Here is a 12452-nt window from a genome sequence, read left to right as displayed (position 1 = left end):
TAGGTGTAAGAGAGACTAATTCACAACCCCTTAAAGCAAGAATTTATCTGTTCTGGGAAACAGTTAATGTACCTAGAAACTATGACTGCATAACAAAAGCACCCCAGAAGACACTTAGCCTTTCACAGTTAGCTATACAGAGGTGAGAGGGCTTTGACACAGGAGACCAAGGCATACCACTACGGATATCCACAAGCTAAGTTACTTCTTCTTTTTTTCCCACCCCATACCTTCCCTTCCACACACTCCCCCACAAAAAAAAAAAAAAACCAAAAAAAACCCCCAAACAAACAAAACCAAAAACACAAACAAACAAAAAATATTTTGTGATAAAATTTTGTGATTAGTGACCCTTGACCTAAATTGGAGTTTCAGTGCAGTTTCTTACAGCAGTGTACCACAGCATTTCAGGAAGCAACAAACTTTTATGGGCTTCATCTCACTTAGCATTTTTGTAGTTAAAGCAGCATCTCATCTAGAAGAACATCTTGATATATTGATGCCTGGTATAGAGGCATCAATATATGAAGATAATACAAAGGCAAACAAATTTAAGAGCAAATACCTCAATCATGAGGTACATTTACAATATTTTTCATCTCTACCTTGAATAGTTTAAACTTCAGAATGTGCAGATTTGCTTCCTTTTTATTAAACAACAACTGCACAAAAACCCAAGAGCAACGAGAACAATCTACAGCTCCTAAATCGACACTTGAATGACTCTGAGTTAAAGTTTGCTATTGAGCATTACAGGTATCAGCTTTGCCCAATACAATTCAATTTAGCTTTAAATGCAATTTTTGCAAACATGGCTTATTAGTTTTTTTGATACCTAATATATTTTGAAAGCAAACATAAGTCACTTCTCAAAGTGCAGTGTACACCCTCAGTTATGTCAAAACTTTGAAATCTATTCCTACCTAGTAGGATGGCAAAGCAATAAAGCTCAAGTAGTAACACAAATTTATAGATAATGTACTGGCTGGCTGGTTGTTGAACCCAAGGAAAGGCCTACTTTTCTCAGTGCATGGAAAACCTGTATTGTGAAGGTTAAGCGTGTCAAATCAGCCTCCAGAGACAAACAAATATTTGAGCTTCACAAACACATTAAGCATCTGCAGGATCAAAGTTTTGTTTATCAGGTACTAAGTAAATTAAATCAAGCAAGCGGAACTGGGATTTCACCCTCCGAGCTCAACTAAGAGCCTCAGAGCAGAATTTCTCACCTCATTGTAACTTCCCAGAGCACTGCTTTTACACTAGCTTGCAGTAACTTGAAAAACTAAGCAAGCGTAAGAAAACACTAAGCTTCTTGTATCCCATAAGTCTGCCTGTCCACAGCATAATGCTGACACTTAATGCAGAGCCCTTCTACATTATCAAAAAACAAAATCAACAGGTTTATGTTGAATTTGGAAAAATAATCTTGATAATTACATTTAAGTAATACTTTATTTAGTAAAATCGTTGTTTCAGAAAGTTATTACTCTGACTGTTGAAGAAAGAAACTAGCAAATCACTTCCCTTCTTCATACTAGCTGAACAGTACAAACAACAGAGCAGCCTTTGCATTTCCCTGTGAAGCACAGCCACCACTGAAGAAACAGAGTCACTATTCGGACTACAAACACACGAGACAATTTGTTTTATTCTAACCAAACACACCACTGTGAAGCAAAGCATATGGTTCAAGCAAACAGGAAGCGTGTTTCATGAACTACTGAAGAGAAACACCTCTACTCCCATACAGTACCATGGGGCTAGTTTTCATAAAGAGCAGGTGGTGCTCCAGTCTCAGCACAGCATCCTGTCCTCAAGTCGAGACATCTTGCAGCACACTGCAACACTGACCTGCAGGAATGCTCTGTAACTACCAAAGCTGAGGGATTTCATGTTAACATGATTCCTCCTGACTTTTTGGCATTCTTAAACAGTTTTAACAGAATTTAGCTTGAAATAACTGATTTGTCAAGCAACTGACACTTCAGCAGCAGAAATGCAGCTGCTGCTAAAAGTCACTCCCTCTACAAAAGACTGGTCAAAACCAGCACTCCCTTCCTTCTCTCCTTCTCTTCCCTGTCCTAGCGCCCCTTCCTTTATGAGAAAGAATACTTCAATTACCAGTGTATCAATTCACCTTTACAGATCTGTGAAGCGTCTAAGAAGTTCACCTCGTACTTCTTCTGGATTAAAACTTGCACTACGACAGAAGCTGAAAGCCTCACATGCATTACTCTGTCAAACCAATGGTCCCACACAGTCCAGTATTTCACTTCAACATCTGTCAATAGCAGGATCCTTCCCAGAAGAAAAGTTTTGAAATACAGTACTTTCATGTTAACATATTGATTATGGAGTTTTTGCTAACTATTCACAATGATTACTCACAGAAGAGTTGTAGTTCTCAGTTTTAACAGAAGGGCTTGTTTAATAGAAGAGATGAACAAGTACTTATTTCTGTGGAAAGTCTCCCATAAAAGAACAGCAACAAAGCCTGAAAGAAAACCTAACTCAAAGGACACTAAATATATTTCAGATCCACAATTCTTGCTCATTCATAGATGTGTTTCTAAAACAACATGAGACTTCACAAAGTTTACATACAATATAGCGGGATATAAGAGATCCCAGCCCCATATCGCCAAATGTTCCTTAGAACAAAATCCTAAGGCACCATGCAACCTAAGTGTGAAAACACAGATGAGTATGTAATTAATGAAAGGACTCGCAGGTAAGGATGAGCTGATACTGATCAGCATAACAAACAGACACAGGATACCAGCTGCCTAACCACCCCCAAGTTTCTAGAGGCTTTTTTTCTGCGGGGCTTTTTTTTTTTTTTTTGGAAGGAGGTGGGGTCTTCAAGTGTTACACTTGGTTATCTTTGCGGAAGAGTAACACGGAGACCCACAGCAGGATGTATGAGTTTTTACACGGAATTTGGCCTCACGCACATGAAAACACGAGAAAACACCATTCCTAAGAAACATCTTTCCATAGGCGGCAAACTGGCAGCGCAGACCCTCCCACCTTTGTATCCTGATACCGCACAGGAGACAATAGGTAGGACAGGGGAGACATCAGGAAAGGACAGAGCAGCCAAGACAAGTATTTTTCACCAGCTGGGATGGAAACCGAAGAGCCTGGCAGACAAAGAAGGGTGTGATGCGACGAGAGCAACAACCCACTGAAGGCATGAAGAACCTCCTTCGCTTTCAGGAGGGGAGCGCGGGCTCAGGGAAGGTTTGTCAAGACCGCGGGTGGCGAAAGGCACGGCGACCGAACAAAAGATTTTAAAGGCCTGGAAGGGAAAGGTGCAGGGACGAGCAGGCGGCTCCCGGCACGTGAAACTGCGCAGGGCCAGGGCCGGGGCCGGGTCCGGGGGAGCGGCGCCAGCTCCATCTCCGTCTCCCGGGCACGCCGCCTCCCGCCGGCAGTCTCCAGCTCGATCCCCTCCCAGCGGCCAGTCCCTCAGGCCCAGGTACCCCCGTCCAGAGACCCTTCCCTTCCCAAAACAGGCGCGGGGCAGGGCTGGCCCGGGGGGAGCCCTCAGACCCACCCCCATCACCCGTCCTGGGCTTCCCCTCCGCTCCGGGGCGGGGGCTCGGCACGGACCCGCCGGCGAGGCAAGGCGAGGGGCGGGCGGGCTGCCGCGGCCACCTGTTCGGCCCGGTACCTGCGAGGGAGGACGACCCCCGCCCGCCCAGCGGGGGCACCGGGCGCACATGGCGACTCCCACCCAGCCCGGACCCCGGCGGCGGCGGCGGCAGCAGCAGCCATGCTGCCTCCCGCTGCCCGCCGCCTGTCACCCGCGCACGCACAGCACCCCGCGGCGGCGGCGGAGGGCGCGCCCGGCGGCACCGGGAGGGGAGGGAAAGGGAAGGGAAGCTCGGGAATACCCACCTGCTCGCGGAGTTTCAGGAACACCATGGCGAGCGCGCGCCGCCGCCTCCGCCCGCCGCCAACGACTCCCGGCTCCGCGCGCCGCGCGGCCACGCCCCCCCGCCGCCGCCGCCGCCCGCGCGCCGGCCGCGCCCCCGGCCACGCCCCCCTCGCCCGCCGCCACCGCCCCGTGCCGGGGCCGCGCGCCGCGCCCCGCTGGGGGCGGGGCCTCCCCGCGCCCCGCCCCGCCCTGCCGGCCCCGCCCCGCCGCTCGCGCGCCCGAGCAGCTTCCGGAATGAACCCGCCCGCCCGCGCCACCAAGGGCCTCGCTGATTGGCCCTCGGGAGGCGGGGCAGAGTAAGGGAGGCGCTGATTGGCGGGTCGGGCGCGGCGGGCCCGGCACGGGGAGTTAACGTTGGATGGGCACGTGGGGGCGGTGGGACCGGCCCGGGAGCCGGGCACGGCCCGGGAGCCGCGCGGCCCTGAGGAATCGCCCTGCTTTCCGCAGGCCTGGTCTCGGTGGAAAGCCCCGGGACGGGCGGTTACCGGCATAGGCGGCTTGGCCCGAGGCGGGACTCCTCCGGCACGAAAGGCAGCTCTGAGCTCCTGGTCCAGGGAAGGAAGGAAGAAAGGAGAGCTGGAGGGGCATCGTGCTGGGTAGTGTCAACAGGCCAGATAAACACACAGAGAGACGCTCTGACAAAATACCAGACGGAGCAGACTTGTACAAATAGAGTACAGAAGATGGTTAATTCGAAAGAGAGAAAGGTGGTTTTGCAGTATATTCAGTGTTCACCTTTTTTGACAGAGGACCAGCGGAGATGTCACCTGCAAAGCTGTGATACTGTATTTTGACACACGATTTACAGGCTTATTGTATGCTGTACATCAAGCACAAATTAACATTTTAGGATAGGTAGGACGGCTGGGACTTGAAAAACCTCTTGTGAAAGGAACGAGAAGCAGTGTTCTTAACACTGAAATTCGACTGTGCTGGTCTTCCATAAAATAATGCTGCAGCCGGCCGGCCCAGCATGGTAACTATGATTGGGAAGAGTTATTTTCTCCTGAATATTGATTTTTCCCCTCAAAAAAAATAGCAGACTGAAGAGACTGAGGCTTTTTGGAATTGCATACTGCTGCAGACAATGCTGATATGAATGTTTCAAGTTTCTTGATTTTCTTGTCGCTTCAAAACAGACTGTGACTTCTTAATGCTCCACTTACAATTAAATCTACTTAGACTTCGGTATTAACCTAAGAAAAATAAATAAATAATAAAGCAAGAGAGTATTCTGTGTGAACCCTTGTTTGTGTGGTTTTTCCCCTGCTCATGTGCTTGTTATTGATTCCAGTAGGAGCCTGGCACATGGACATGTTCTTTTGGAGACTGGCAGCATGAGAACAGAAGGGTTTTCTATAGGTGCTAGCTGAGACAGATATTTTAGTTAGCTTTGAACACCAGTGATCTGATAGGGTGTGTTTGTGTTACTTTATTTTAACCAGTTAAAAATTGCAGTCCTATTTTACCCGGCAAAGGAAAAAACTCAACATTGTCACACTTCCTAAATGAATGTTTTTGACATCTGGATATGTCCAGAAATGCTGATTATGATAAGTAAATATTTTAATTAATTTCAAATAGCCCTCTAATTTGTTATTTGTGTATTTGTGTACCTGTGGTTCTTTTTTTGTTTGTGAATAAAGTGTATTGTGTGCAAATATGAAACAGGTAGATTTTGACCCTATGCAAAACAGTTGAGGACTGTGATAACAATGTGGTAAAGAGACCTATGGTTGTGGAAATTAGAGATAATTTTATCAATGCAGTCAGTGAAGAAGAAAACGACATCTGGAAGTACTGCCTTTGTCTGTCCCCAAATTAGACTGCTCCTTTTTGAAGTGAAAAGAATGTCTGGGAGCTGATAAAGTTCTTCTTCCCCCTGTGAAGGATACCAGTTTATGGGGTTATTCAGAAAAACATCTACTTTCAGCTCACCTGCTGTTTCGAGGAGTTTAGGTAGACAGCTCATCCTACATGAAAATGTCTTACCTGTCTCACAAGCCCCTCGTGCAGCTTGGAGCCAGGTACCGATTCAGTGGGGGAAGATAGATCTTTATGTTGTTGGTTTCCCAGCTCTTCGCTCCAGTACTCAGGATATAGCTGGGACAGGCCTGTGGGCTGTACCATATGCACTTAAATCTGTCATCAACCAACAGATCTCTGACCACAGATCTGGGGTTTTTTTTTTCCCCTGTCTGGGTTATAAGATAATATAGCATGAAAAAGTTTTAGTGGTAAAGTGCAGAAGTAAAAATACGGATCTTGGAGATACCTGTTTGTGTTTCAGTTTAAGCCTGAGAGGTTGTTGAGATGGCTTGCACACATGCAGGTGGATAACACAGAAGTGGGGGATTTTCTGAGTGTTGTTTCTCTGATAGCAATCAGTTGCATGTGGATATTTTTTCTCAAGTCACAATATAAATTACTGCCTTATTCTGGGCAAAACAGCCCAAATGGTTATTAGAACTGAAAAACAAAAATACCATTAACAGTATTGTCTGATCTGCTAGTGTCCCACAAAATACAGTATTTGACTGCAGAGTGATAGAACAGAAATGAAACCTCAGAAGTTAAATGTTACAGTGCTGCAAGGAAATGAGCACTTTTAAATGTTGTGTTAAAGGGTAAGTAACTGCCCAAACATCCCTTAGGAACATGACAGAATATTTCACACAAGTCTAAGTGTTGACATACAAACATGCTGAAAGCCACATCATTTCTGATAGTCTTCAGAAAATACGTCTGCAGAAGTTAGAAATTTCCACACCACTTTTTAATTGGACAATTTGTAAATTATTAGCAGCCTGGCTCTCCTGAGGGCACACTGTCAGCAGAGAGCCATAGGCTTTGACTGCACAGCTCCCATTAATGTTAATATTAAATCTTCATGCTGTAACTTATCCCACAGCGTGTAACACTACCCAGTGTTTTAAAGATAGGACCATATGTGCTGCACTGAAATACATAATGGGATCGAATTGAAGAGACCATAGAAACCTCATACTGGAGATGTTTTTTGAACCCATTTGAAACATCCTCATGATTTATTTACTTTGCCAGGAATTCCTGTATACTTAGCTCTTTCTGACTGAGGGTTTCAACCCCAGCAAAGTAGATATTCATTACTTTTTCATTCTTCAACATGGGTAAACAGGCACAGAGGTCAACAGGCTTACACAAGGTCATGGCATGAGTCAGTGCTGTGGCTAGGAATAGAATCCAGGAGTCCTCATTGCCACTGCTCTCCTCCAAATACTGCCCTGTACTCCCAAATTAAAGCAGGGCTAATTTTATTTTGCACAGAATACGAGGTGTCTGAAATCAATATAAATGTTACAGTTCCCTACAGAGGGATGCATTTCTCTTTATGGCCCTGAATCAGCGCTACTGGGGAGCTAGATGGAAACCACACTCATTTTATAATGGTATGCTGGGAGCATCATCATAAAGATTTTTACACATTCTGTGACATATTTTATCCATCAAAATCTAAAACAGTCAAGGTTTGGTAGTTCTGTCCCAGAGATTACATTTTGAATTGTTGGCTGTTCGTAGTTACTGATTGTAGTGGAAACATATTAAGTATCATAATGTCATCATCAATCAAATATCATCGATTGGCACTTCTAAAGCACCATTATGCTGATGGTGGCTCATTTGACCAATTTCGTTCCTGTCTGGTGCAGACAGGAGGAGAGAGAACTCCTGTGCCCTCCTTACTCAAAGAACAAATTTAATATCTGGAGGAGGGCAGGGCAAATACGAGTGTCCTTTGTAAAATCAGCAAGGGACAGGGGCCAGCAAAACAGGTCTAAGTTCCTATCAGTCCTGTATTCTAAGGAAAATTCAAGTAGAAGTGAAAGGAAACAGAAAATTAAGAATATATAGAATGAGGCAGCAATGGCAAGAAATTACATCAGTTGCTTTTTTATAGGAAAAATGTTGCAGGAAGTTTGCAAGATGTTTGGTCTGTCCTTATGCTGCCAATTTTACAGTATTACTGTTAAAACATATTTAACCAAGGGGATACAAAGGTGGCTTTTACAAAGGTAGCAGTTTTATCTTGAATTGCGTATTAGAAATCCTGTCCACATTTCTTCTAGTTTGAATAACATGCAACTTTTTCCCCCCCATAAATTAATTTTATCTTCTTCAGCAAGATAGAGTCTCAAAGAGGCATAAGAAAGGTACAAGGGACCCTGGGGTCTGGGCTGACACAGAGGAGAATTTTATCCAAAATCTTCTTATGATTTCTTTTTTTAAAGCCTCCAAACGGTTCAAGCATTAGTGAAAAGAAATTGTATGCTTTTGGGAGTGTGATCTTAAAAAACCCTTAGTTCTGAGTAGCTGTAAAGCCAAAATGAATATAATAACCATTAAAGAAATAAACTGTATCTTTAAACTTACCTGAGACATGGAAAGAGAAAGAAAAACATATTTTCTGATGTTAGCATACCCCAAGATGACTCTTCCTTAAAACACAGTGAATACCAGCACCCTTATATATTCTCACACCAGCTTACCTTGAATTAGTGCTTATAGACTAGAATATTTTGTTACATATTTCTTTATAGAAACAAAATAAAATATTTTACTTATATTTTATTTATTTAACAAAATACTCTGTTTATATAAATAACCAAATGCCTCAAAATGTTGGGGTTTTTTTTCAGGCTCACTGTACATCAGAGTGGACAGTTGACTAACTGGAAACTCCAGTGGGATGTGATTTTGCAAATTATTTTTTCTGGCTTGAACACTTCTTCAAAGACTAATACCCGGAGTGAAGCATAGGAGAGAATGAGTTTTGGTCAGTCACCTTGGATAGCTGAAAGCTTTATACACCATAAAAGTCTTGTTGGGAGGTTTCACCTGCTACACAGAGATATTTTGTTGAAATGCATTTCACCAGTGCTCTAGCAAAGTATTAAGTGGAAGTTAGTGAAAGTATTAAAATGGAAATGCTGATTTTCATGTGAGAAGCAAAATAGAGGATCTGACTTCTGAATGAAAAATTTCTGGGCATCCAAACCCCTGACTTTCTGATGGTGGATGATATAATTCTAATATCTCAACCAGCTGCCTGTTTAGAGAACAGTATTTCTGCATACATAAATCTCCTCTCCTGATGAGATAAAGATCCCTTATTGACTATATCCTCTGGTTTTGGCTTTCAGAGTGGTTTGGTTTCAATTCTGGGAAAGTGATTCCAGTGTATAGTTTACGTATTTAGCTATAAAGCACTGAAGTGGTCATCAGGGTAGGGGTGGGGAAACGAGGGAAAAGACATTTTTCCAACTAGCCAAATTCCAGTGGCGATGAGACGTGTGAAAATTAGCTACATGTAACACAGTGTGAGCTCACAAAGGAGGACAAGCTGGGGTACTCCTTTCACAAATTCCCCTTTCACACCCAATACTCCGGGAGTAGGTGCCATTAAAAAGGGAAGAGTGTGTTCTATAAGGAAAAGTGAAGATGAAGAAAAGCTTATTTTTCCAATACCACAGTTGCTGCAGTAATGGTCAGCTTTCTCACCTCTCATTCCCCTCAGGACAGCTATATAAACCAAATGCAGTAGCTATACACACGTATCCTCACCCAGTAATAATGTGTTGCCTGATGCCATCTTACGTAAATGGCTATTACACATCCAAATGTAGTAATGCTGCTGCATTGCCACACGTTGAGAACCTCCAACAAAACTTCTAAGCTCATAAAATACACTTGCATGCTCCTTAATTGCTACAGCAGAGAGCATTTCACTGTCCAAACACAGTGGAAGGATGATCACTGCGTAGCCGTTGTGGAAATAAGATTCTGTCATAAAGAATATCTGTCCTTAAAGTTGATTTTTTTCTTGGAAGTATGATTATTTTTTGAGTGCTTTGATGGTGTGCATGAGCCTACAGCCACACAGATATATATGAAAACTGTTCTCAGAAAAATACTTTTATCATCTGAAGGAATAAAGTGCTTGAGGCAGAAGACAGGAATCTCTGGGAAATACACTACTGTGATGAATACATTTGTCAACTGAGTGCCACAGTGATGAATTTCAGGAAAGATAAAAAGGTTTTTCATGACAGCAAGAAATTTGTAACTCAAAGAAGAGAAAATGAAGCAAACAGTTTACATTTATCTTTGCATCTTAATAGACAACTTTATTCCTGTTTTCATGATGTTGTCTTCATTCTCATGCTAAAGGATTTCCATTTGTATAAAATATTAAAAAGAAATGGAGTCGTACAGGTACAGGTTAGTACTGTTGTCAGTCACAGCAGTTAGAGAACTTAATATATGGATATTTTAGTCTGAGATTTTTCATTAGTACTGATTCTGGAGCTGCTTTGGACCTGACAGTTGACATGCACAGAGAGAATGCATTAAAATACCTACAACTTTATTATTAATTAGGATTTGATAACTTGCTCCCCCTGCCCTCCCCTAGAACATATGCCACAACAAATGAAATCAGAAAGGCGTTTCAGCTCTTTGATAGTTGGGTCTGCCTCTACAGCGCTGGAATCAGTGGGGTTTTTTTTCTTTGGTAGGTATAAAGATTGAGCCCTGAGCTCCAACAAGCTGCAGATGGTGTGTTTTCTGCTCAGAATCTGTACTGGTGAACTGCTCTCCCTCCTTAGCTGCCACAGCCTGAGTTTCTAACTTGTAGGGCATGCTGAATAACCTGTATTTTCATTTTCTAAATTGCAAAGTATGATACTTGCCTTGGAAAACTGGAGAGAATATCCTCCAGATCAGCCAGCATTGGGATGAAGGTAATTAAAGCTCTTTTACTGAAGATATTAACACCAAATACTCCCTAAAGTACTGACTGTAGAGTACTACATTGCCATGAGGTGAATTCACTAAATTTAAATTTACATACACTGAACTAGCATAATTTAACAGAAATACTGGAAAAGTTCCATGTAACATATTTGGCAATGGTTCTGTACAGGCAACTGGTCTGTGCAACACAGTGTTGATTTAGGGAAAGGCTTTACATTTGCCCACGTGCCCATTAGTAAGTGAACCGGAACGTGCGCAGGTGTTGAAAGTGCTGCACACGCTGTGTAGTTTTGTTTCTAAGCTGCAGGTTTTCCAATTCTCTAAAATAATCTGAAATTTATTTATTATGTTTTTGAGAATTATGTCCTGCAGTCATACTGTGGAATTGTGTTACCATCACAGTTGGTTTTAAGTTGAACACCCTCCAAAATACGACACATGGACAAGAATCGCTGTTAGATCTGCCATGGATCCAAGGTAGCATCCTCCCTGCACTACAGCTCAGACACACCCACCCACACACAACTATATGTTATACTCATATAAATACATATATTTCCTTACTACTGTCATTTAGAGCAAGCATTTTGCTGTATGTGGAAGTTTTCTTTTTATTGGTGTTATTACTATTTGCATTGCTGTTCCAGCTAAGATTTCCTGCTGTTCATTTCTTTCACAACTTTCTATAAGCGTCAAAGCAACACACTTTCAGCTGCAAAGAGGCCATTTTGGTAGAAAAAAAATGCAGTTTCTGTCGCAGAGATCACACCCTGCAAGCCTAAGGCGGCGGTGCAGGATGCAGGGACCAGGCAGCAGCGGTGGCTGTGCCAGCTCCCGGGTAACCTGACCGGTGTCTGGCACTCGCAGCGGTGATGACGGGCTGAGGCCACGGCTGGGTTAGTTTTCAGTGGACTCCCTGCCACGGGCAGGGCTGCACGACTGACGACACCCGTGGCAAAGTGGCAGGAGTGCCTGAATGGGGGCAGAGGAGGCTTCTGAGGGTCCCTCCTGCTGGGGGTCTGTATGGAAGAGGCTGCAGCTACAGCACTGCCCAGCCAAAGGTCGGAGCTGCTGACCACCCAGGTGGATTTCAGGCGTCTGAGACATTTTTGGTGGGGGCAACCAGTGAAGTCGAGGTGAACGAATCTGGCTATGCTTTTAACACTTCCAGAAGATATGTCCATCAGAGCATCGCAGGACAAAAAGAACCCTGAATCCACAGATCTCTGGCAGCCTTTTGGAGAGAAAAGGAAGACAGGTTACTGCAGCCTGCATTGCACCTTCCTCAGCCACCCAGAACCGCCAGTGCCAGCCTTGTGCTGCATCTGCTGAGAGCAGTGGATCAGCTCTGCTGCATGATCATATCTGGTGTTAGAGATTATTAATAGCAATAATTATTAATTATTAATAGATTATTAATAGACTGGCTAGAACTGTGCTTCTCCTTGTGCCAAACAAATACAAACAAAATGTAGCCTGAAAGTCCCTTTAGTGTCTGATACCTTTGCTTCTCCCCCATGGAAAAATCCATCACAAACTCCTTCACCTCACATCTGGTACAGACATTTACACCTATGGGGCTGAGGACACTGCGCCACTGCCCTCCCACCATGGGAACCCAGCAATGTCCTCTGCACTGATGTGACCAGATCCTGCATAAAACAGGCTGTGACTGCTTAGCCCATTGTTCACAGGTACATAGAATGATTCACAA

At 43.8% G+C, this 12452-nt stretch overlaps 1 protein-coding gene across 2 annotated transcripts in view; it reads right to left on the bottom strand.

The window, feature by feature from the left end:
* The window catches only part of ANKRD28 (ankyrin repeat domain 28), a 119061-nt gene extending 115067 nt beyond the window's left edge, over positions 1-3994 (bottom strand). Inside the window, exon 1 of one of the 2 annotated variants that reach the window (XM_032108689.1) lies at positions 3907-3994. In XM_032108689.1, coding sequence (XP_031964580.1) covers positions 3907-3933 — 27 coding nt within the window. In that variant the 5' untranslated portion in view covers positions 3934-3994. The remainder of the gene's footprint in view (positions 1-3906) is intronic. The other variant, XM_032108680.1, reaches the window with a different exon arrangement.
* Positions 3995-12452: the final 8458 nt, after the last annotated feature.

This window comes from Corvus moneduloides, chromosome 1 (genome assembly GCF_009650955.1).
Source record: "Corvus moneduloides isolate bCorMon1 chromosome 1, bCorMon1.pri, whole genome shotgun sequence".
In the NCBI taxonomy this organism is placed as follows: Eukaryota; Metazoa; Chordata; class Aves; order Passeriformes; family Corvidae; genus Corvus; species Corvus moneduloides.
The sequence above is the reverse complement of the archived record's forward strand: the minus strand, read 5'-3'. Positions and strand labels throughout refer to the sequence as shown.